General features: G+C 33.9%; 1 protein-coding gene across 1 annotated transcript in view; it reads right to left on the bottom strand.

Annotated features, from left to right (window-relative positions):
- MUC19 (mucin 19, oligomeric) overlaps positions 1-24,038 on the bottom strand; it is a 160,852-nt gene that overhangs the window by 89,909 nt on the left and 46,905 nt on the right. Inside the window, exons 31-49 of the mRNA XM_074403475.1 lie at positions 23,655-23,759; positions 23,376-23,570; positions 22,520-22,759; positions 22,291-22,447; positions 21,198-21,323; positions 20,236-20,377; positions 19,548-19,579; positions 18,653-18,682; positions 17,165-17,206; positions 16,600-16,632; positions 16,180-16,224; positions 6,873-6,911; positions 5,260-5,358; positions 3,026-3,091; positions 2,323-2,409; positions 2,028-2,105; positions 1,335-1,409; positions 960-1,094; positions 502-567 (exon numbers count right to left, since the gene is read on the bottom strand). Of these exons, the coding sequence (XP_074259576.1) occupies positions 502-567; positions 960-1,094; positions 1,335-1,409; positions 2,028-2,105; positions 2,323-2,409; positions 3,026-3,091; positions 5,260-5,358; positions 6,873-6,911; positions 16,180-16,224; positions 16,600-16,632; positions 17,165-17,206; positions 18,653-18,682; positions 19,548-19,579; positions 20,236-20,377; positions 21,198-21,323; positions 22,291-22,447; positions 22,520-22,759; positions 23,376-23,570; positions 23,655-23,759 (1,792 nt within the window). The remainder of the gene's footprint in view (positions 1-501; positions 568-959; positions 1,095-1,334; positions 1,410-2,027; positions 2,106-2,322; positions 2,410-3,025; positions 3,092-5,259; positions 5,359-6,872; positions 6,912-16,179; positions 16,225-16,599; positions 16,633-17,164; positions 17,207-18,652; positions 18,683-19,547; positions 19,580-20,235; positions 20,378-21,197; positions 21,324-22,290; positions 22,448-22,519; positions 22,760-23,375; positions 23,571-23,654; positions 23,760-24,038) is intronic.

The following is a 24,038-nucleotide window of genomic DNA, read 5'->3' as shown; positions in this document are numbered from 1 at the left end:
TCACTCTGCTTCCCTATATTTTCAGTTTTTGTTCAAGTTGGGGCATATAGACATAGCTCGGAGTACAGTGATTATAATATATTCTTTTCAAAATAGAATAATTCTGTTGTTTTAACCAAATTAATCAGTCACTTTCCTAGATTTGCCTCGCAAGTTTTATTCTAACATGTGTCATAGAACAATTCCTCCACTTTGATTATCTTTTGCCTTGCATGGTTTTGCTTTTTTGTGTATTATAAATATTAATTTCTTTTGTTCAGACATGAAGTTCTATGAGAACAAATACCTTGCTCTACTCCTCTTTTATGTTGGCTGTGTCACCCAGGATGATGTTGTACACACAGCAAATATTTTTTGATTTTCTCCTGAAATTCTGCAGTTTTTACATTACACAAATAATGATTATTATATTCCCCAGGGAAACTTGTCTCTGAAAAAATTTTAAGTAAAAGAATTACACTTCGACTGCCTGGATTCATTATGATTATGCTCTTTCCATACCTGCTGCTCCAGAAGTGTTTTCACCAGCAGCTCCAGTGGTGGCTACGTTTCTCCCTTCAGTTGTTCCTAATTGAAAAGAGCCACAACAAGTGCTCAGTCTGCATCAGGGTTTTCAAAATCACGAAATAAAAATACAGGATACCTAGTTAAATATGAATCCCAGACAAACAATAAACACTGTGTTTCGATTACTGCATGGGACAAACTCATCAAAAAAAAAAAATTTTCCTGATTTGTGTGAAATTCTAGTGTAAATGGTATCCTATGTTTTCTCTGGCAACCTTAGTCTACATAAATGGTTAGGATGAAATATTCTTTTAACAAATTTCAGGGTTTCTTTAGAGGGGTAAGGGGCCATAGGACTTAAACCATCTATGATCATTTGTTGTAAATTAAGTCCCTTCTAAATTCACTGAAACTTATAAGAATTTGAGTTTCCAAATAAGTTTGTGACGCACCACCACTAAAGTGACCGGGTGAACCCGGGGTTGGCCTGGTGAGTTTCCCAGGTGGGTTGGAACCGGTGAAAGATGTTCTAGTTGTGATTTCACTGTCAGATCCAGCAGTACTTCCAACAGACTGTCCTGTTACACCTGACAAACACATTATTGGGAGAGTATATACGTTTTTCTGACAACCTAGTGCTGTAGTAGTTTTAAAGGAAAAATTTAGAGACAACATAAATTAAAACTTTTCTTTAAAATGTTAATCACTTATATACCATTCTATCTTTTCTTGGATGGCATTTATACTAGGTAAAATTTGCCAAATTCCGATGAAACACTGTCTTTTCCACCAAAAGCCATGGCCTTGGAATGACGTCCTCTACTCACCTGACATGCCTTCAGATGGTGTCACTTCCCTGCTTGTGGCTCTAGTTTTTTCACCCACTGAGGGTCCAGTAGTTCCTTTCAAAATAAACAATAAATATGTATCATGATCTTTGATTTAGCAGAACAGAGGGTGCTACTTTCTGCTTCCAAAATATCTTTTGTTTATACTTATTCATTTCCAGATATGGTTCCTGCTTTCTAAAAATTGATCATAGTAATCTTATACAGTTTTTGGAATCCCTGAGAGTGCTTATTTACTTCTTTCTTGTAAATAAGCTTGTTTATTATTTGTTTAATATTCAGATATTTGAGCCTAGTGGTTCTCAATCCAGGTTACATATGGGACCCACGAGGCTTTTAAAAATACTTAATGTTTGGTCCCTTCTTCCAGGGATACATATTCAATTAGTCTGTGAAGGATTCTTCAATATGTATTTTCAAACATTTCTCTAGTTGATTCTAATTTGTAGTTAGGATTTCACACCATGATCCTAGCCCCACTCCAGACTCACAGGCTCAGAAGTTCCAGAATAGGAACTTTTGTCAATCTATATGGCCGATTACTACTGGCAATACCGGTGGTCAGTAACTCCAGTTCTCATTCCTTACAATGCTGCTAAATAGAGGAAATGTGGGCAGAGGCACACTCTCCATTTTACTCCTGCACACTCACCGATTTCCCCTTTCACTTACCTGCTTTGCTGCTTTCAGAGGTTGTGGCTGAGGCTCCAGGGCTGGCAGTGGTGGAGCCCACAGAAACTCCTGTGCTTCCTGAAACCAAGATGGGGAGAGGTATGCATGTTATTACTTCTGTTACTATGACTACTTGGAAGTTTCCAGAAAAAGGAAGTGAAAGAAACTATCCCTCCAACTCTCCTCAGCCCTGCATTCTAATACTAGTTCTACCCTGAGTTTATAGAGCACAACTTAGTGTCGGAGTCATGGCTGGGAGCTTCTGAGACATTAGATCCAGGCTGGTGGATCTTACCAGAAACTGTGGCTGCAGTGCCTGTTTTTCTGGGGGTAATACCACCTCCGACTGCCAAGGTTGCTCCAGATAATACCCCAGGTGTGCCTAATTTTTTTATCATGGCAGAAAAGTAATGGCTGCTTAGGAAAGTTAAATCCTTATGAAAGTCACCTGAAATACATATTTTTTTTCCTTTAAAAAGTTAATCTATCTCATAAATGTCATGATAATTTATTGTTCAAGGTAAATCAGATAAATCAGGAAACTCTGATATTGTACTGATTTCAATAAAGGAGTCTTTCTTAGTAAAATATAATAATCATGCAGATAATTCACTGTTCAACATTGAATAGCTCAACGTTGAATTATCTAGACTCTTACTAGAATTGCCCTACGCTCCAGCGTGTACCTTTTATTTGCTTAATTAACTCCTAACTTTCTTAGTCTTTATGATCTACATGTGTAGGAATATTTATGCCTTCCTCTCCAAAGTGAAGTGGATTGAGAACAAATATATGGCCTATCCTTTTCCTGTATTCCACAGAGCATCGATCACAGTATTAGGTACACGGCATATGCTTGTTGGAATGATCTGGTCTTCTGGACACACAGCCTTACATAATGTTTGGATTCCCCAAGAACCCTTGTTTCTGACTAAATTTTGAGCAGAAAGCTCACATGTCTACAGGACAGCGTCATGATGGTTTTGCTCCTCCAGTACCTGTTCTCCCAGATGTATTTTCATCAGCAGCTCCAGTGGTGGCTGCATCCACTCCTCCAGTTGTTCCTACTTGGAAGAATAATGGTACTTAATGTATATGGATAGTTATGAAAAAAAAAATTCTTTCAGCATATTCAGAGTTTCATGTCATTTTCCTAAAATATTGTCCTTGGCTATCTCTATCTAATCTCATTATCGTATTCTGGGGTCTTGGCAAATCTTGTGTTGGACCCCAATTACAGCCCCCTAAAAGAGTCTTTGTCTTACCTGCTGGGTTCCCAGGGCTGGTGGCCCCAGTGTCTGATGCTCCAGATGTGCTTTCCCTGCCTGCTTCTGTGGTTGCACCCATGGATTCTCCAGTTGTACCTGACAAACACAGTAGCAGTGATTTCAACATATGGTGATTCTGAAGGAAAAGACTAGGCAATTCAAGTCAAATTTAAAGCTCCCTGAGCAGCATATATACTTTGATTATCTACCCATTTAACAGGTACTAAAGCATGTGTCCTGACTTGCCTGATTTTCCTGGGCTTGTAGCTCCTTTGCTTGGTTCCCTGGGTATAATGCCCTCCTCTCCTCTCATTGTTGGGGCAGGAGGGCCACTGGTTACTTTTGATAAAAAATAGAATTTTAAAAAAATGCCCCAGCCGGGCGCAGTGGCCCATGCCTGTAATCCCAGTATTTTGAGAAGCAAAGGTGGGTGGATCTCCTGAGGTCAGGAGTTCAAGACCAGCCTGATCAACATGGCAAAACCGCATCTCTACTAAAAATACAAAAATTAGCCAGGTGTGGTGGCACAGGCCTGTAAGTGCCAGCTACTCAAGAGGCTGAAGCAGGAGAATCTCTTGAACCCGAGAGGCGGAGGTTGCAGTGAGCCATGATCGTGCCACTGCACTCTAGCCTGGGCAACAAGAGCGAAATTCTAGTCTCAAAAAAAAAAAAAAAAAAAAAAAAAAAAAAAGACCCTACACAAACCAACTCCTTTACTCTTTTAAAATTCCTCTGAAACAAGTCATATTATTATTCCTATTTATTAGATGTGATTAAATGACCTGTTCCAGGTCACTCAGTTGATTGACAGCAGATCCAGGAGCCAACATTCAAGCAGTCTGGCTACAGTTAATATTCTAATCTGTGCTTCTTGAACAATCTATTGCAAAAGATCAATTTTGTAAAATTTGGAATCTGTCCTAGATGGATACTTTGAAAAAGGCCATACAAATAGAGAAATGACGCCTGGCACAGTGGCTCACACCTGTAATCTCAGCACTTTGGGAGGCCGAGGCAGGCAGATTGCCTGAGCTCAGGAGTTGGCAATCAGCCTGGGCAACATAGTGAAATCCTATCTCTACCAAAACAATATAAAAAATTAGCTGGGTGTGGCAGCAAGTGCCTACAGTCCCAGCTACTCAGGAGGCTGAGGCAAGAGAATTTCTTCAACCCGGGTGGCAGAGGTTACAGTGAGCTGAGATCACGCCACTGCACTCCAGTCTGGGTGACAGAGTAAGACTTCATTTAAAAAAAAAAAAAAACAGAGAAATGAAATTTTTAAAAGTAAAACCATACAAAACACAAGGCTTTATTTAATAGACATAAAAATCATCCTGTAAAATTGCTATGTTTTTAAGTGCTTAGTCTCTGCTTCAGTTCTTATTACCTCAAAAACCAGTAATAATCTGGCTATTGCCCATCTGTCAACCAAACTTTTAGTAGCCCTGTTCAAAATCTTTAAATATAGTGCCTCATACCCAAAAGATATAGCTGATTGACTTATCATTATTTTGATAAGTAATTTTGATGCAGGTTTTAAGAAATGTAAACTAAATGGTCATCACGCTAAAATTTAAGTTTACTGATCTAATTGGAATGAACCAGTTTCTTAATTTGTGCTATTGTGCATTGATTATATCCTTTAAACCATTATTTTTTATGTAAACTATATCTTATTCCAAAAAGCGTTCAAGTCATAACTTTCAAATGAAGAAAATTGCTAGAGAAAATAAATGTAGAAAAAATAAAATTAGGCCATGGATTAGTTAGCAAGTACATAAAGAGAAATAGTTTCATTTATACACTAAAGAAATGGCTTTTAACCCATTTATGTATGTAAAGGAGTTTGTTCAACAAGACTCAGCAAGCAACTAATTTTAGGAAATGTTACTCAGGACAATATTTTTCAAAATAAATTAGTTGCTTAGTTGAGGCTGGTATACTTTGCTCTGAACTGAATTTACCTGCCATGCCCACAGCATGAGTGATGGTGGAGCTCACTACTCGTGTTGTGCCTGCATTCCCAGATGTTGAGATGATGGAAAACGGAGTTTCAGTAATGCCTGAAAAAAACATAAACTTCTCATCTAAAGTCTACTAGGACTTTGTTACCAAGGGGTGAATTAACTGTTTAATCAATTTTATCATAGAAAATGGAATCAATAAAACCAGTGACTTTCTGTCTAGAATCTCCGAAGTATTTGTTTTCATATCATAGCCTTTTTTTCTTTTTTACAAATACAGCTTTCCATATCTTGAACTGAGTCACACTAGGCCTTCATACATTTCTCTAAATAACTATTTTAAAATAGGCAGAACCTACAACCACTATGGAGAACAGTTTGGAGGTCCCTCAAAAAACTAAAAATTGAGCTACCATATGATCCAGCAATCGCACTGCTGAGTATTTACCCTAAGGAACGAAAATCAGCATATCAAAGAGATATTTGCATTCCTACATTTGCCACAGCACTGTTTACAATAGTTAAGATGTGGAAGCAACCTACGTGTCCATCAGCAAATGAATGGATAAAGAATATACGAAATGGAGTACTATTCAGTCATAAAAAAAAGAATGAGATCCAGTCATTTGCAGCAACATGGATAGAATAGGAGATCATTATGTTAAGTGAAAGAAGCCAGGCACGGAAAGACAAACCTCACATGTTCTTACTTTGTGAGATCTAAAAAAATCAAATCCATTTAACTCTTGAAAACAGAATGTAGAAAGATGGTCACCAGAGCTAGGAAGGGTGGTGAGAGGTGGGGAAAAGGTAGGGATGGTTAATGGGTACAAAAAAATTTAAAAGAATGAATGAAACCTACTATTTGATAGCACAATAGGGTGACTATCACCAATACTAATTGTATATTTTAGAAAAACTTAAAGAATATAATTGGATTATTTAGAACACAAAGGGTAAATGCTTGAAGGGATGGATATCACATTCTCCATCATGTGTGTATTTCATATTGCATGGCTATATCAAAATATCTCATGTATGTGACATATGTATACACTACTATGTACCCTCATTTAAAAAATTTTTTTAAATTAAAAAAATAAAATAAAATAAACAGATCCTTTGCCCTAATCACTGTTGCCTGGGGCTGATAATAACCATAAATAAACACTATTATGAAATAGGTAATTGCTACTTTCAGCCTTAAAACAGCAAAGAGAGTAACATATATTATTAGATGTGCACATGTTTAAACTCGAAACACGTAAGAGCATAACATATGTTATTAGATGTATAACCTATGTTCTTTTAAAAAAACTTATTATATTTGCTACTGTGGTACATCCTATATTAATAATTAATGATAAAGAAGAAAATCAAAATAGAAACCATGTTTCTATAGCCAGTCAATATAAACTGACCCAAAATAAATTCAATGTTTTTTAAGAAAAATTTAAAACCAGTGGTAAAAGCCTAGTATACTACTTGTCTGAAATATTTTTGCTAAGGCTAAACTGTCCTATAAATGCTTTCTTAAAAACCAGAAGTTACTAATAATTTATACTATTAGATATTTTTATTTAACATATAAAACAAGGAATTAATATACTGACCTGTACTAAAAGGTTTGGTGAGAGGACCTAGAGTCGTTCCTGAAAAGGAAAACAGAAATGATGTGAATTTTCCAACCTCAAGAAAAAAATACTAGAGAGATTGCTCTGCTGTTACATAGTTTGCAATACAGAGTAATTTGTAATATATTTAGAGTTAATAAATTTGTATTTCATTTTTAATATAGTAACATACATGATGTACTTTCCAATGAATATGTGTGTATATATGTACACACACATATACCTATGCTGAATTCTACTAAATTCAAAGTAAATGGAATGTATATCAACAAGGGCAATAAGTTCTCCATTAACCAAAGGCTTATTTTGCAGTTTATGGTTTCTTCAACTCTTCTCAGCTTCTGGTTGTCTACATCTTGGATATTTTTCTACTGAGTAGTATTTAGACTAAAAGGGTTTGGAGGGAAAAGGAGAAGTTTTTTTTAAGATTTATGTTTATGATTTGACATAGCAGGTTTGTGCAAATAATTTTGAATTTACTCTAAACAGCTGTTGTGGAGTATCAGTGAACTCCTGAAGGAAGAGGCCATATTTTAACTTTGTATTCCCAACACCTGTTCATTGCCAGGGATATGATTAAAGCTCATCAAATGTTTCTTGAGGACCTGTGCACTTAAAAATAAACCTTTATTAATCCAAGGTTTTTCATAAATCATAAATAGTCAGATATTTTCTCTATTTCAGTGTTAATTCTCATTGAAAATCCATAGGAATCCATTGCTTACTTTATGTAAATACCACTTTGCAATTTTATAGTGTTTTGGAACTTCAAAAAAAGGAGAGAAACAAACTTCTCACACAATCAGTTTGATCCTCACTCCTCATCCAGCCACACTGCCTTTCTATCTTTTCTACCTGCTGTTTGCAGTTGTCTGTACAATCACCTTTTCTTCAGTCTCTTCTGAGCTCCTTCGCTGGATTAAATCCCCTCCCTCTCATCCCATGCCCTTTTAAGTACTCCATAGCTCCTGTGTTGATGTAAGTTTCCATTTGTTTTTGTTATTACTTAATTGATAACCATATTCCTGACTAGGCCCTAGGCTTTACAGAGGCAGAAACCACATCTATTTTAATTCACTTTAGTATCTCCAAGACCTGTAAGAGTGCCTAGCACATAAGAGCTTGATAAATACTTGTCCACAGAATGAATAAATGAATGAATGAGTAAATGAATGGAGTCAAAATATTCTACCCAGTTTTTATATAAAGAATGGAGCTCAGAAAAGTTGAGTGATTTGTTCAAGATAGCTGATGGTTAGTAATAAAACTAGGATTCAAATGTAAGTCGCCAGGTAACTAAGACTGTGACCCATACTGCTTTTTATGTTATTCTTCCTACACATATAAAACACACACCTCTTGCAGTTTTCAAGTTTTCTTAATTACCCATTCATCTTGTTAATGGAAATATTAAAAATTAGACTAGAAGATGTAGAATACAAATATAGAGTAAATAATAAAATATCCTGTCTACTCAAATTACACAATGGATATTTAAATAAGCATGGTAAGTAGTTTGAGAGAAAGTTTTTTTGACAATTCTCAAGAGCTGACAAGGTTTAGTTGAGAAGAATTTTCAAAATGGGTATCACAGACTCTACCAACTGTACAATTCGGATCTTGATATCTTTTTTCACTAATGAGCACAATAGTTGCACATTTGAATTAAAATCACTTGCTGATCTAAGGACAGCATAGAAAGACTGTTATGCCATGATCCACAGAGACTGTCAAAATTAGAATGATGTAGAAGAATAGACAGACCCAGATATGCCCAAAGATTTTGGTGCAGATTCCATTTCTCAGCATTGATTTAACCTTATGGAATTCCAGCGATCCAATCTGAGCACTTTAAAATTGAAGACAATTACATTAACTAAAAGCAGCATTATCATATGAAGTAAAATCTCCAAATTTTGCACATCTAAATAAATATGCTCTAATCAACATGGATTCAAGAACATGGCTGCACACCATAGGTGGTAGTGTACTGATCATCACTATTTTTACCATATGCACAAGCGAACTTATTTATAGCCCTTTCCTTATCATTGATGTTGCTGAGATGGCAATATGCTCATGTATTACCTTGAGGACCGATCTTTAATCAGGGTCATGGGGTTATCTAAGCTAGGCACAGATTGGAGTACATTCCAGTCAAGCTACTATGACATAACTCCCATGAATGAACTTCAGAAGATGTAAGTCTGAAATTATTGATACAGCAATAAAAGAAGGGATAAGCCTTTACTAATAGGAAACATGAGAACCCACTTTTCTTCTGGGTATAATTACCAACCTGATGGGAGACGGCATTCCCATTCTCATCAATTTTGACATCCATACCATTACAGTTTCAACTGATTTTTCCATTACTTGCAAATGAACATACATGCTAGAAGTACTTGATACTGTCAATTACAATGCATCAGCTTCTTTGTAGACAAGAATAAAGAGTAATAGGAGGAGCTGCCTCTACCAAAACAGTAAAAGCTCTACATGCCTACATGGTAGTATGATACTCCACCCTAAAAGCTTTTCCAAGTGGCTTTGTCCATTTGTGTTTCACCTTTCTATAAACTTAATATAAAGTCTTTCAATTAATTTTCTAGATACCACTAAGTTTTTTAATTACTTCTAAGAATCATTTTAATTTTTAAAAGGAAAAAATATTTTGGCATTTTTTCAATGAATTTTATTTTACTTAAAATATATATCTGAGAGATAAGCTGAAGGAGTATCTATAATATTTCCCCTTATAAACAACAAATTCAATACTACAGAGTCTACAGCTTTTGTAAAGTATCTTATTCTGAAAAAAATTAAAAATTCATAAAAGTGGCTTTAATTCAGAAGTGGTATGTTTCTGATTAGTAATTGAAAAGGTATTAAACTCCCAAACTAAAATATAAACTCATTCACCTAATTATTCTTTATAAAATTAACTAATAATAGAGTTGCCTTTACAGAATAACTACTATGTATTACAATAAACTGCACTATCACATTTACTGTTTTCTCAAATCTTTCCATGTAGAGATTATTATTAGTTCCCACTTCACAGATGACAACACCAAACCTCAGGGTGCTGAGGGACTTAAAACAGGGTCAAACTTTAAAAAGGGAGGATTCAAATTCTTACTTTTCTAATTCCACATTCCACTATACTCATCTATCTCCCTTTTCCTGATGAAAATATGTTTTTCTACAATTGATGCTAAATTCCATTTGACCCAGCAATCTCATTACTGGGTATATATCCAAAGGATTATAAATTGTTCTATTATAAGGACACATGCACACAAATGTTCACTGCGGCACTGTTTACAATAGCAAAGACTTGGAACCAACCCAAATGTCCATCCATGATATACTGGACAGGGAAAATGTGGCACATATACACCATGGAATACGATGTAGTCATAAAAAACAATGAGTTTTTGTCCTTTGCAGGGACATGAATGAACCTGGAAACCATCATTCTCAGCAAACTGACACGAACAGAAAATGAAACACCGCATGTTCTCACTCATAGGTGGGTGTTGAATAATGAGAACACATGGACACAGGGAGGGGAGTATCACACACTGGGGTCTCTTGGGGGGAAGTAGGGGAGGGACAGTAGGGAGTGGGGAGTTGGAGAGAGATAACATGGGGAGAAATGCCAGATACAGATATAGATGAATGGGGAGGAAGGCAGCAAACCACACTGCCATGTGTGTACCTATGCAACAATCTCACATGTTCTTCACCTGTACCCCCAAACCTAAAATGCAATAAAAAAAAGCACATTGTATAAACAAAATTTATATATAACTTATAGCTGTAACATTCTAAGATTTTAAATTTTTGAGTAAATATCTATTTTTAACAGATCACATTGAGGTGTAACAGAAAGCTACTTTTATGTGTCAGTAAACCATGTATTCATTCAAGGAGGGGATTTTTTGTTTGTTTGTTTTAATATAAACCTCCCAAACAATCTATGATTTTAATGTAAGTCCCAATTTGAAATCAGAATCCGTAATTACATGTTGCTACTTTGATAACTGATTTAAATTAAATTAAACTTCATCCTCTTCTTTAAACATGGAAACACAGGGGCATTAGGATTGGAGTCTAGAAAATATGTTCTGAATTTTAATTATCTCCGCAACTTATTAGCAAGTAACCTTGAATGTATAACTTAACCCTTTGTGTTTCCATCTACTTATTTGTAAACAGGGGGAAATGATGGCACCACTTCAGGGAATTACTGTATCAAATAAGATAATATATGTCATATACAGAATAGCACTTACTAAATATTAGCTCTGTATCAAGATCAGTCAATCTAAAGAGGAAAAGCCCTATAACTGCATAATTTTTCTTCTAAAAATAGCACGCTTATTAGAATGGTTAGTTAGGCATCTCTCAGGATATTTTAGCTCTTTGAAAACATTTACTGTATAGAAAAGAAAATAGATACAGAAAGCATGTGGATAAATTAAAGTTTGCATATTGCTTCCCTTTCACCTTAAAAGTTTTCTGTAATATTTTTCTAAATTCCTCAAAAGTATATTTTACTTATATTTACCTCAACAAAAAAGTTAAGGACTGCCGGGCGCGGTGGCTCAAGCCTGTAATCCCAGCACTTTGGGAGGCCGAAGCGGGTGGATTACGAGGTCAAGAGATCAAGACCATCCTGGTCAACATGGTGAAAACCTGTCTCTGCTAAAAATACAAAAAATTAGCTGGGCATGGTGGCGTGTGCCTGTAATCCCAGCTACTCAGGAGGCTGAGGCAGGAGAATTGCCTGAACCCAGGAGGCAGAGGTTGCGGTGAGCCGAGATTGCACCATTGCACTCCAGCCTGGGTAACAAGAGCAAAACTCTGTCTCAAAAAAAAAAAAAAAAAAAAAAAGTTAAGGACTATTCAACAATGAAGTCATACCTTCTCTTCCATTCAAGATTACAGTATCATCCAGTACTTGATCAAAAGCACTTTATCTAGAGAACAAGTTTGTGGCAAAAAACCTGCACTCCCTACCCCACTGCTCTGCCAAGACTCTAAAATAAATCTTACCTTTGTGTTCAAGAATTATAGGTTTTTATGTTAAATTGACTTATTTGAAGACAAAGTAAAATGTAAAAGTAGGAAAGTTTTGACTAAGTTAATTTATCCCACTTGTCATATTGGTTCTGCTGAAAAGCACTAATATATTTTCCAAAATTAAAAAGGTTCCCATATCCAAGAAACAAATGCTTCCATTTATTATAGATAGTTCATGGAGAGGCAATACATATTTGAAATGAAGTATCTTCTTAGGTATATAATATATGAAATATAAACTTTTACTTTTCAATCTCTACTATTTTTTGTTGATGCATACTATATTTTGAAACAAATAAACAAAAACCTTTGCTAGTGATGACGTCCAAACACTTATTTTAAAATAAAACAAAAATGGGATTCATCATTCTCATCACTGATCGAGTGAGATTTACCACTAGAAGACTTAAAAACAAAAATCATTTTGCAGTTATGAATTCATCACAATTTGTCAAATCCACTTTTAAACCACCAATGTCAGTAAAAGAAATACGATGCATCTTTCAAGCCTACAATTTGTGCAAGGCAATTGCTTTACAAAAAGACCTTTATTTCTTCTAAAAAGAGTTCTAAAAGGAAACACCTTAAACTGTTTTGTTTCCACAATGGCATGATGTTTACTGAAGGAATATAGAAAGAAAAAAGTTTAAAATGAAAAAAATACATTGGTGTCTCTTAAAGAGAAATGTTTTATTCTTACATGAAAAATGAAAATTAATGGACGTGACTCTTTTCCTTTAGATGTTTGAAATAAAACTCTCAGTAAACACTTATCTAATACTTTCTGAGATTCTTATTTACCATCCTCACTTTATGTAAATTACTATGAATCCTTGGTCAGAAGAAAATTGGCATGTCATCTCATAGTTACTAAAACTCAGAAATATCACATTTTGAATATTTTGTACTCCATCCAAGTCCCTAACACTAGTTGAAGTAGACTATTTATGATTTCCAGTTAATTGAATCAATAAAGAAGACCAAATGGTAGGATCCAAGCCCTTAAGGCACAGATTTTTAAGGAAAACTACATTAATCATTATTTGAATGATTTCGAAATTCCCATCTGTTTAGTATGATACGGATACAGCCTCAGAAAAGATGAGGAATTAAGAATTACCACTAATTCTTACCACTAATCATTATTTTTTAACTGAAATTTGATCCATTTAACTAAAATTTAATTAAAGTTTTGTATGCTTCACTTTATCTGGAAAATTAGCAGTTCTTAATCCGTTCCACATAAGCTACATACATATTAACAAATGCTGAGAACATATTATTAATTTGATATTCAATGTTTTCTGTACACTGGGATTACGTGACTAACTTTACTTGAAACAAACACATTTTGTGGTACAATTGGAAAATTTTAAGATGAAAAAATAAATATTTTTATACTTCTTTGTCCCCTGCTTTTAGAATAACGTTGACTAAGTTTCTGGCTTTCATGAATAACAAGAAAAGAAAACCAATCCTAACTTCTCTCTAGATCATGTCAGGAAGTCCTTTTCCTTCTTATCCTTATAACCCTGAAAATGTTACTTAAGCTCTTTGCATTTCCTCACCTACAAAATGATTATGTGAGGGCGACTGTGGAGAATAACAATGAGACGATTAAGATTTAATCAGATACTGAATGAAAAATATTTAACGTAATGACTAGAAAGAGGTAAATAAAAGTTATTTTTAGCCTATCTTTCCATATGGCACTAACATAGCATTTAGTAAATTATTAATATTATACTTACAGAGCATGAAATATCTACCAGAATTTCAGGGAAATTAAATAAAACTTTAGAATTCAGTAAGGCAAAGCACAAAAGTTATAAATAATACTTAATGAATTCAGGAAAAATATCACCCAGGTAATCTTTCCTATAATTCAACTCTGCATTTGATTCATAATTTTTAAAATGCTACCACGAACATGATTGATAAGATTTTTACAGTGTTTTACAGTAAATTAGACAAAATAATACATCTAAAACTTCATTAGTTGCTCACAAAAACCCTAGCAGGGTAATCTATTCATGATCTTCTGTTTTCCATGGAAAGTTTGCTTGCTACAGTACAAAGTGTTGACAAAATAAAATTGGATATTACATTCAAAACCAGGTGTTTGAAAAGAAAACATTTATATATATATAATATATAAGAAGAAATTTATAAGAAAATATATATATATAAAAATTATAAATAAGAAAAATAAGAAAAAATTTAAAAATTTATATTACATATATTATATATTTTATATGTACATATAAAATATAGATTATAAAATATAATCTATATTTTATATGTATATATATAAAATATATTTTATAAAATATAATCTATATTTTATATGTACATATAAAAAATATATGTATATTTTATGTATGTACATATAAAATATATATATTTATTATATATATTATATATTATAAATAATATATATTTATTATACATATTATATATTATATATTATAAATAATATATATATTATATATATTATATATTATATATTATAAATAATATATATTTTTATATATTATATATTATATATTATAAATATATATTTTATATGTAATATATAAACATACATATAAATATATATTAATATACATAATTATATATAAGATAGAAAAATTAAAACACTTTTAATAGTTCTAAGTAAGTATCGTGATACAGGATATAGAAATAATCATCACAACGCTGAAGAAATAGATGAAACAGTTTATCTAAACTGTTTTTGATTCACGCATATCTATGGAGTTCATCAAATCAAGGAAAAAAGCATTTCTTTAAACGATCACAAGATTCAAAAGTTTTACTAGCTGATGAATGACTTTGACTAAAGGAGAGCTTAGTAACTGAACTAAATTAATCATCACAGAAATAGAACTAGGCTGAGAATTAGGAATTCAGTCCATTGCTTGTGACTGACGTAATATGTAGCTAGAAAATTACTCATTGGTGTATATGAAATAATTCAAAAAACCATTGGGATGAAATTGTTATTGGTCTTGGGAAATGAATTTATGATTACAGACTGCAGAAAAACATTTCTGAGATGTGTCAGGCTTTCTGAGATTTATGTTGAAAGATTCAGTAATGCTTTCTGTTGCTAACGGTATTCAACACGAGAAAGTTTAACAGGAAGTAGCATGTTGTTTTCGGTATTTTTAATTATATTGTTCACTATGATGGTTGATGCATAAGATACACATATATATTTATCTCTTTAATATGAAAATACATTAAAAATAGACAATACTAAAATTTACAAAATGTTCGAAATTATAGTCATAATTCTATATTGTAACATCAATTTATAATCCAATAATAGTCTTGGGTTTACACTGTATATTGAAGATTAGCTCTAATGAGTGAAATGCATGAACTGTTAGATTTATCTGTATAACTAATAGCTAACAAATAGTTTATCCTTCACCAAAAATTCTGTGCTAAAATTCTAAACCTGAGTTCTAAATTTTTGACAGGGAAAAAAATAGAGTTCATTCACCCTGTAAATACTTACTGCGTGCGAACTATTCTGTACATTGACACTAGGTACAATTGGGACTACAAGGATAGTGAATCATGGTCTGTGGCTTTAAGGAACGTGTTCATTTAACACCTGATAAATCAATAAACAACAAAAGAAGAGCTATAGTGCTAAATTGGGAGGTAAAGACCCTAAGTATAGAAAAGTGAGTATGTGAAACATAATGCAGAGTTGGAAGGTTGAAATCCATGGATGGTTTTCTCAAAAACATAGGCTCTAGAAAGAAATGACATACATTATGGATGTGAATCTTCAACTGAGTAAAACTGACATCTCACTAATTGTAAAATTAATTAGTTTAAAGAAAATCAGGTGACTATTATATATTATAAACAACAATAACATGTAGAATCACAATGCTAAATTGTCTGCTAGCCATATTTTTCAAATTCTTTTTTTCCTCATATTTTCTTTTACATTAAAAACAATGAAACATACCCAATGAATTTTTTAATTTAGGTGGAAAAACAAAATAGAAAAATAAACTAGGGGAATTGTATGAATGGTCAGAGGGAAAATTCAAACCCAAATATTTTCAATGTGTAATTAAACTGTTGTTGATTCCAGTGCAGTCGTTCAATGTTTCATATACAAACCTTTATTCAAAACTTTATTCATCACTTATGGATATTCTGATTTGCCTACCTGTTGTTTCACTGCTTGATGTTGTAATCCCTGGAAAGGATGCTGCTGAATTTAAGAAAACAAAGGAAAAAATAAGTTTTATATATAGAGCAAATTATGCTTACAAGAGTATCTATGGTCATACATAAAATGGATCAACCTGAAATGACTGTGTATCAGAAAAATTGATCATATAGGTGAATAGAAGCCCAAATATTAGTTTTAAAATTTACAGACAAGTAAAAGGTCACAAAACCTTACCATTTGGTATAATTTTTTTTCCCCAAAAGCTTTCTCTAAAGAAAATTCTCTTTAAAAAAAGAAACTTAGTCTATTTCTTCTAAAAGTGTCATTGCAAAAACATAATACTGCAAAGGAAGTCTGGGTGTTTTTTTTAAAATCCCCCATTGATTAAGCTGTGGCTTAGATGTTATAGCTTACCTGTGCCTGGGCTACTGGTAACCAGTGTAATTGCTATGCAAAGAAGACGACAAATATTTGGAAATGTACATTAAACTGGTATTGACAGATGAGGTTAATCATATGTATTTAAACATGTTTTGAGATCTCCAGAATGCAAATAAAATGATTAAATGCAACAGGTTAGTTCACTTATCAGATGTTTACAAATTTCAATGCACTTTTTTACTCTGCTAGCTACTGTTTTAGTGACAAAGCATCCAATTAAAGTTAAAATTTTTCTGGTGTTAATAAAATAAATTGTAAATTACTTTCAAGGAATTTAACATGCAATTTTCTAACATAGCCACTTTCTCCAAATAATTACTATGTAGAATGATCTTAGGACAGACAACCTTTGAAAAAGAAGATGTTCTTTAATAATATTACAATTACATAAAGACCTGCTACTTGACATGAGCCTTTGGCAAGTAAATAAATGAGAATGAAAAATTGGAAAAAAGGGCTATGATTGCTGAACCATAAATTATCTTCGCTGCTTATTTAGAATCCGTAAAAATAATTAACATTTTTTTACTTTATTTACCTGCTCCAGTGCTTAATATGGCAGTAGCTGTTGTAGTGGGAACTGTTTAGAAAATACAATATTTATGAAAATTAATTGAATTATTTTTTCTGGGAAATATAGTTCAAGAAAACAATTGCCATAAAGTAAAATTAAAATTTCTGAAACATGTGCAGAGGTTAAGTGATTAAATCATTTTTTATTTATATCAATACAAATAGCACCATATATTTATGTATGTACACCAAAAATAACTATTTCCTGTTATTATCACTTAACCATAATCTCTTAGGAACTTTTTAAGGTCAACTTATGGTCCAATAATAACTTAAAGGAATGTGGTTCAGAACCCTGACGTGAAAACTTCAGTTCAGGTAAGTGACCAAAAATAACTAAAACTTAACTGGCATTTTACAGCATGTTGCATAATTTTAAATAAATTATCAAAGCCTAACTTTTCCTATTTTCTATGCTATCTCCCAATTTATACTACCCACCTCCAAATATCAATCAACAGGAAATAAAATCCCTCTTTATATCACACAAGGTAGGAATCTGTAGGTGTACTATAGCAACTCAAAGTGTAGTTATATTGCCCAGGAGGTACATGCCCTAAAACTATCATCCAGCATCCTCCTAATAAACATAAACATAATTCCTTGGCTGGGTGCTGGTTCAAGCCTATAATCCCAACACTTTGGAAGCAGTGAGCTATGATAGCACTATTATGATTATAGGCTATTATGATTATAGGGTGCAGTAGCCTATAATCATAGGCTACTGCACCCTAGTTTGGGCAGAAAGACAAGACCATCTCTCTAAAAAATAAAAAATTAGCCAGGCATGGCAGCACATGCCTATAGTTAAAGCTACTTCGTAGGTTGAGTTGGGAGGATTACATAAGCCTACGAGATAGAGGCTGCAGTGAGCTGTGATCACACCATTGCACTGCAGCCTGGGCAACGAAGTGAGGCCCTGCCTCAAAACAAGAATAAAAGCAAGAAAGGAAGGAGGGAAGGGAGGGAGAAAAGAGGGAAGGAGGGAAGAAAGGAAAGGGGGGGAGGGAGGGAGGAAGAAAGGAAGGAAGGAAGGAAGGAATTAACTTTTTATTTCTACTTTTAAATCATTTCCAGCATGATGATGTTTTTAAAATATTTACTTCACAGAAGGAAACATTTACTTCTATTTCATCCAGTTATTCAATTATTATCTAAAAATATAAAGCTTTGAATGATATGTAACTAATATGCAGAGTTAAAATATTAATGAATAACATAAATATTAACTAATAATACCTATTGTATGTTTAATCATATTCCTGACTTAATTCATAGGAATATAATGAAATGATATTCTGACATATTTCTAGTAATTATTATAATTCAAAATTTTTATATCAGCAGATCTACCATCATATCTTTTACTGGAACAGATTTAAGGGAAATCATAAAAGATTAGCCACACAAAGAAACCAGAAATACAACATTTAAAACATAATGATGATTTTACCTGCAAATGTTGAATTGGTAGGAGCAGTTTCTGAAATAATCATACATTACTGTTATTGACAGGAATTTTTATATCTTGAAAAAAATATCTACCATTCAATTTGTCTGTAAGTCATGTCTCTTTTTATTTGCAATTACTAATATAAAAAGAAATAGCACATGTATTCTTTTGAAGTTTTTTGAGGTTAACTTTTAAGATGTGTGTTGTGGCTGGGCGCAGTGCTCATGCCTGTAATCCCAGCAATTTGGGAGGCCAAGGCAGGTGGGTCACTTGAGATCAGAAGTTCCAGACCAGCCTGGCCAACATGGTGAAACCCCGTCTCTAATAAAAATGCAAAAATTAGAGTGGTGGGAGTGGGAGGCCTGTAATCCCAGCTACCCTGGAGGCTGAGGCAGGAGATTCGCTTGAACTGGGGAGGTGGAGGTTGCAGTGAGCCAGGATCATACCACCACACTCCAGCCTGGGCAACAGAGCCAGACTCTGTCTCAAAAAAAAAAAGAAAAAAAAAAAAAAAGACATGTGTTGCTCATGAACAATCCTTCAATCTTTCAGTTATTTAATTCTTTGTATATTGATTCTCATCTTCTATTTCTCCCCGTCACTAAACTGTTTTGCTGACTCCTCGCTCCCTCAATTCCCAGAACCTACAGTTAGGCAGGGGCACATATGCTGTAGGTGCACCCCCTGAGTATCAGCCATGGCCCCATCTGACAGTTGTTCAGCACGTTTTGGCAGCACTGGGTTCCATCAGTGACTCACCATGGACAATTGCTCCGGGATGGAATTGTGCCAATCCTTGAGGGGCAGCCTAATGGTCCTCTGGAGTATGTAAAAAAGACCTCCAACCCTCCTCTGATTTTTCCTAAATCAGTTAGTGTAAAATGTAATGACTTACCACTGCACTCCAACTGCCCTGCAATACAGTAGCTGAAAGTTAAATTTAAAAAGAATGAGTTGAAAAATTTGACTCTTAATGACATACAGCTCACAAATTTAAAACAACAAATTGTCTGATTGAAAACAAACAGAACCAAATAGAAACAAATAATTGTTTCCCCAAGAGAATACCACTGATTCAAATTGCTTGTTTTTCCATGTGCTGCTATATCCAATCAGGAACTCTGGGTGCCTGAAGAAATGGTGTGCAGGTGAGCCTTAAAGGCAGTTCTTGCATGCTCAAACAGGATGTTATTTGATGGCTGTGGGGACCTATTATGATCCCATCAATTTGCTTCCATGTTTGAAAGCCAGTGAATATAATCTTACATTTATAGAATTAGAACTCTTTTTCCCTAAAACTACACAAAGACATTTTCTTTCCTATGTTCTGCATTATTAAAATTCCACAAACCATTTGTTGACACGTGAATTATCTGAAAATAAAACTAACTCACATAACTGATATGAAAGTGAACCTAAAGATGGCCTTCTCATTTAGAAATGGCAGGATCAAAAATTATATATAAGCATGTATATAAAATATGTATTATTAACATAATATACTCATACACACATTTGGTTTTTCTCCTAAATGAAAAGGCAAAGGTCAAAATTGCTTATTGAAAAGTTAGTAGAAAATATACCATGTTCTTCCACAATTATCTTCGATCACTCCCCCTGCTGGTATGATATCATTATAGAAGCAGCTGCACTCAGATAAACTGACACATTTCATGGTGTTCTCATCCAAGTAGGGTGCACTATCTGGGCACTTAGCATAGCAACCTGTGTGTAAAAATGACCCGCAGTTCATCTCTATTTACTGACACTCATTATACTGTATATTATAGATTTGTAAAGTTACTTAAATGACTCCACGAGGTGAAGTAGATAATAGCAAAGCATCACACTCGAAAATATGTAAACATAAGAAGGTTCAGACTTTCTTGCAGTGAACTATCACACTAAGAACTTAACAGATTTTGGTTGGTTTTTTTCTAAAATGAGTCAAAGTAATTTTAAATGATTTGCTACTTTCACAATGGTTATGATGCTGTAACATAAAACAGGCTCTGGTAAATATCTTGAAATGTGAATGCCAGTCTCAAAAATCTGTTTTTGCAACAATAGGCAAAGAAACAGAAGTCATAGCAAAATAGGCTAAAAATATGCCAAAGAATTTAACACAAATGTGATTTTTGGAAGTTTCATGTTATCCTGTTTCCCGCCTGTTCTTTTTCTCTGAAATATGTAATGCTAAGAATAAAATGCTGCTTAAGTGTGAGATACAGTTAATTATTACAGTACTTATACTACTCAAGAAAGATTGTATTATATGTTGCATTCTGAAACTGCATTCACACTAAATGACATTGTCCAGTAAAAGGTATAAAGAGTGACAATAGGATCAGAGTGCTGTTCTCCACCCCCAACTAAGCTTATTTCTAGAAAAAGTGTTTCTAATATAGAAACATTAATGTCATAATAAAGATAACTATTCATTAAATTCCAAAATATTAGACACTCCACTGGGAGAAACAACCCTTTCCAGTTAAGATGAATATCATTTGCACTACTTTATGGATATCCTTAAAGTATGTGTTACCTTCTAAAAGCGAAGAAAATTTCTGTCCAATGAGCTGATCTTTGCATGTCTTTGCTGTCACTGTGCCGCAAGGTTCATAATGCCAGCTGCACTCCCCAGGTGCATTGTAGTAATCACAGTAGACCGCTAGAATTGAATTAGATCAAATTATTTTCATTCATCATATGACAATTTTCACCTGTCAGTTTCCAGAGCACTTTAAAAAGGGATTTGGGATGATAGTAATAATAAATATATCTAAAGTATATCAGGTCTTATTAAGTTTCCTTGGCTTTATCTAAACTGTCATATAAGCCAAAATAGGTCACAGGGGAGGAAGGTATATAAACTCAAAACAGCATTTTGTTTTGCCATCTCACACTCAGGTTAGTTTGTGATAAAAAAGGTAAACATTAATTTTCTCATATGGAGATATTTTAGATCATAGTCTAGATTCATGTTTTTAATTTCAACTTTAAATTGGAAAACTAAATCTTAGACAATTAAGCTTTTTAACAGTGCTCAAATGGCATAACTAAAGATGTCAATATCCTCTAATGCTGTGCATAATAAACAGAATAAAATGAGGTTTCTATTTTAACACTTCTCATCATATTTTCTCTCATAATACTTAGAAGGAAAAGAGCTAATTTCTGTTAAGAGTATCATATTCCATATGTATCTAAATTTAATCTATACTCAGTTGACAGTTCATCTTCAAGAGGGCTCTATGAAAGTTTTCAAGAAAACATGTGTGAGCACCTTCAACAAAAGTAATACAGGCAGTAAATGTTGGAGGATATATGAATACACCAAGGTAAGTAAATAGTTCGTTGTTCATCTAAGCATGAATAAGAAATATGCTCCATCAGTATTCATTTTTTCCTCTATGAACACATGGATTTTTTAAACTAAAATTGAACTTGAAGCACTGGGCCAGGTGCTTTATTTTTTAAGTTAGGTATTTTTGCACATCAAAAACAAAAATATTAACATGTTTCTAGGTACACAAACAAGTGTTTTATAGAAAATATGAGAGGAAGACTGACGGCCTAAGAAAACACTTCTATCTAATTACGTTTCGAAAGAACAACAACATATGGACCTCACTTACGACACAGATTTGGTTTTCTCCATGAGACACAGACTCCAACCGCACTACACGCCTCTGCGTACATAGCCACAGCGGTGCAGAATCCCAGGTACTTCCCCTCCATGTCACATGCGCAGGCTTCTTCGATGCACGCATCATAGTAAGCACTGGGGTCAACCTAGACAGAGCACAGCACGTCAGTCTCTGGGAGGAAACCCTGTGTAAATCACTGCTTTCAGAGCAATGCTACCTTGTTGTGGCAGTCTCTGAAGGTGCTGTCTCTGAGGATCTCACATTTCCGCACAGCCCAGGCTTTACAGTATGGGTTTGAATCACAAGCGAACGTCTGAGCCACTGTATCTGAACATTCTTGGCTTGTCTTCCAACTATTCCCAAATTCCAGTGCTCCAGAAGCTACTGAAGTGTACCTTGTTGTGAAATCATCCTTGAGATCACCATTGTTATTTCCACAAAGACCACATACTTTACCCTGTATTGATCAGAAAGGGAAATTTAAAAATTAGTTGTACTAGTGACATTGAGATAAATATACAAGCAGATAGATGGTAAATGAACAGATAGATATCATGATTATGTATATTGGAGCATGAATCTATGTTTAATTCCAAACTTCACGGGTAGGATTACAGAATCTGTAGATGAGATTTTTCTCTCATTTAAGGTACCCCATGCCACAAAATGATCTAGTATCAAGCAGAATCAATGTCTAAAGAACCAAAACAGGTATGTCCGCTAGCTCCAAATTATACAAGACTACTTTGGTTTCTTAAAATATTTGCTCCAAGGAACACATTTAATTTGAAATATAACAACCACCTGAAAATCATATCATGTGATAATCTCAAGTAACCAAATATGGTTAAACTAGAATGCCTCAAGTTTACTGCATTTACTTTTTAACCAGATTTTATTATCTTTGATTATGTTTCATATTTTACAGTAAGATTGAACAAAGGTGGAAAGCTTGTAACTCTAACAGAAAGCCTGCCATTCTCCTGCACTCTGCCTATGAATACCTGTCTTGAATTTTTAGTAACAGAAACGATTTTGCTTCCCCATTATTCCCTTGTTAGTGATGTACATACATTCCAGCTTGGATCCAGGATAACAGACAGTCTTGTATTTTTGTCCCAAATCATGGTTATTCCATTTTGAAATTTCACAATTAAGTACAGGCCAACAGTATGAATGGAGTATGCATTTGCACTGAGTTCACATTCCTTACTTTCTGCAGTTTTGACTGCTGTTACTTTACCATCTTGCAAGACAACGTTCTGATCCTGTAAATTCACACAGATTTAGAATAACAGTTTTATTTGGCTGCTCACAATGCAAGAGGAAAAGTAAAGAAAATAGTACTTTACCTGAAAAGAAACAATGATTTTTCTTGAGCACGTTAGTCCATCTTCACAGCATGGAACACTCTCCGTTAAAATACGAAATGTGCCATTTTCATGACCACAATAATCCTTTAAAATATAAATTATAATAGTTGGTGAATATCAGAGACACAGAACTCAACTACAGTGTCTGTCTCAGACAAACATTCTTAGAGAGAATATTTACCTTAAACTCAATAAATCGCCACATTCTGTGTTACAGAATTTCCAAAAGACAATAGTACGACTACATTTATAGATATCCCTGGCCAAGTCTACTCTAGTTAACATGTTTTGACTCAGTTATTTTTCCATTACTTCTGCACAAATTCAGAATTATACTACAGACATCTAAGTATTTAAAGTTTA

This window comes from Saimiri boliviensis, chromosome 7 (genome assembly GCF_048565385.1).
Source record: "Saimiri boliviensis isolate mSaiBol1 chromosome 7, mSaiBol1.pri, whole genome shotgun sequence".
Lineage (NCBI taxonomy): Eukaryota > Metazoa > Chordata > Mammalia > Primates > Cebidae > Saimiri > Saimiri boliviensis.
The sequence above is the reverse complement of the archived record's forward strand: the minus strand, read 5'-3'. Positions and strand labels throughout refer to the sequence as shown.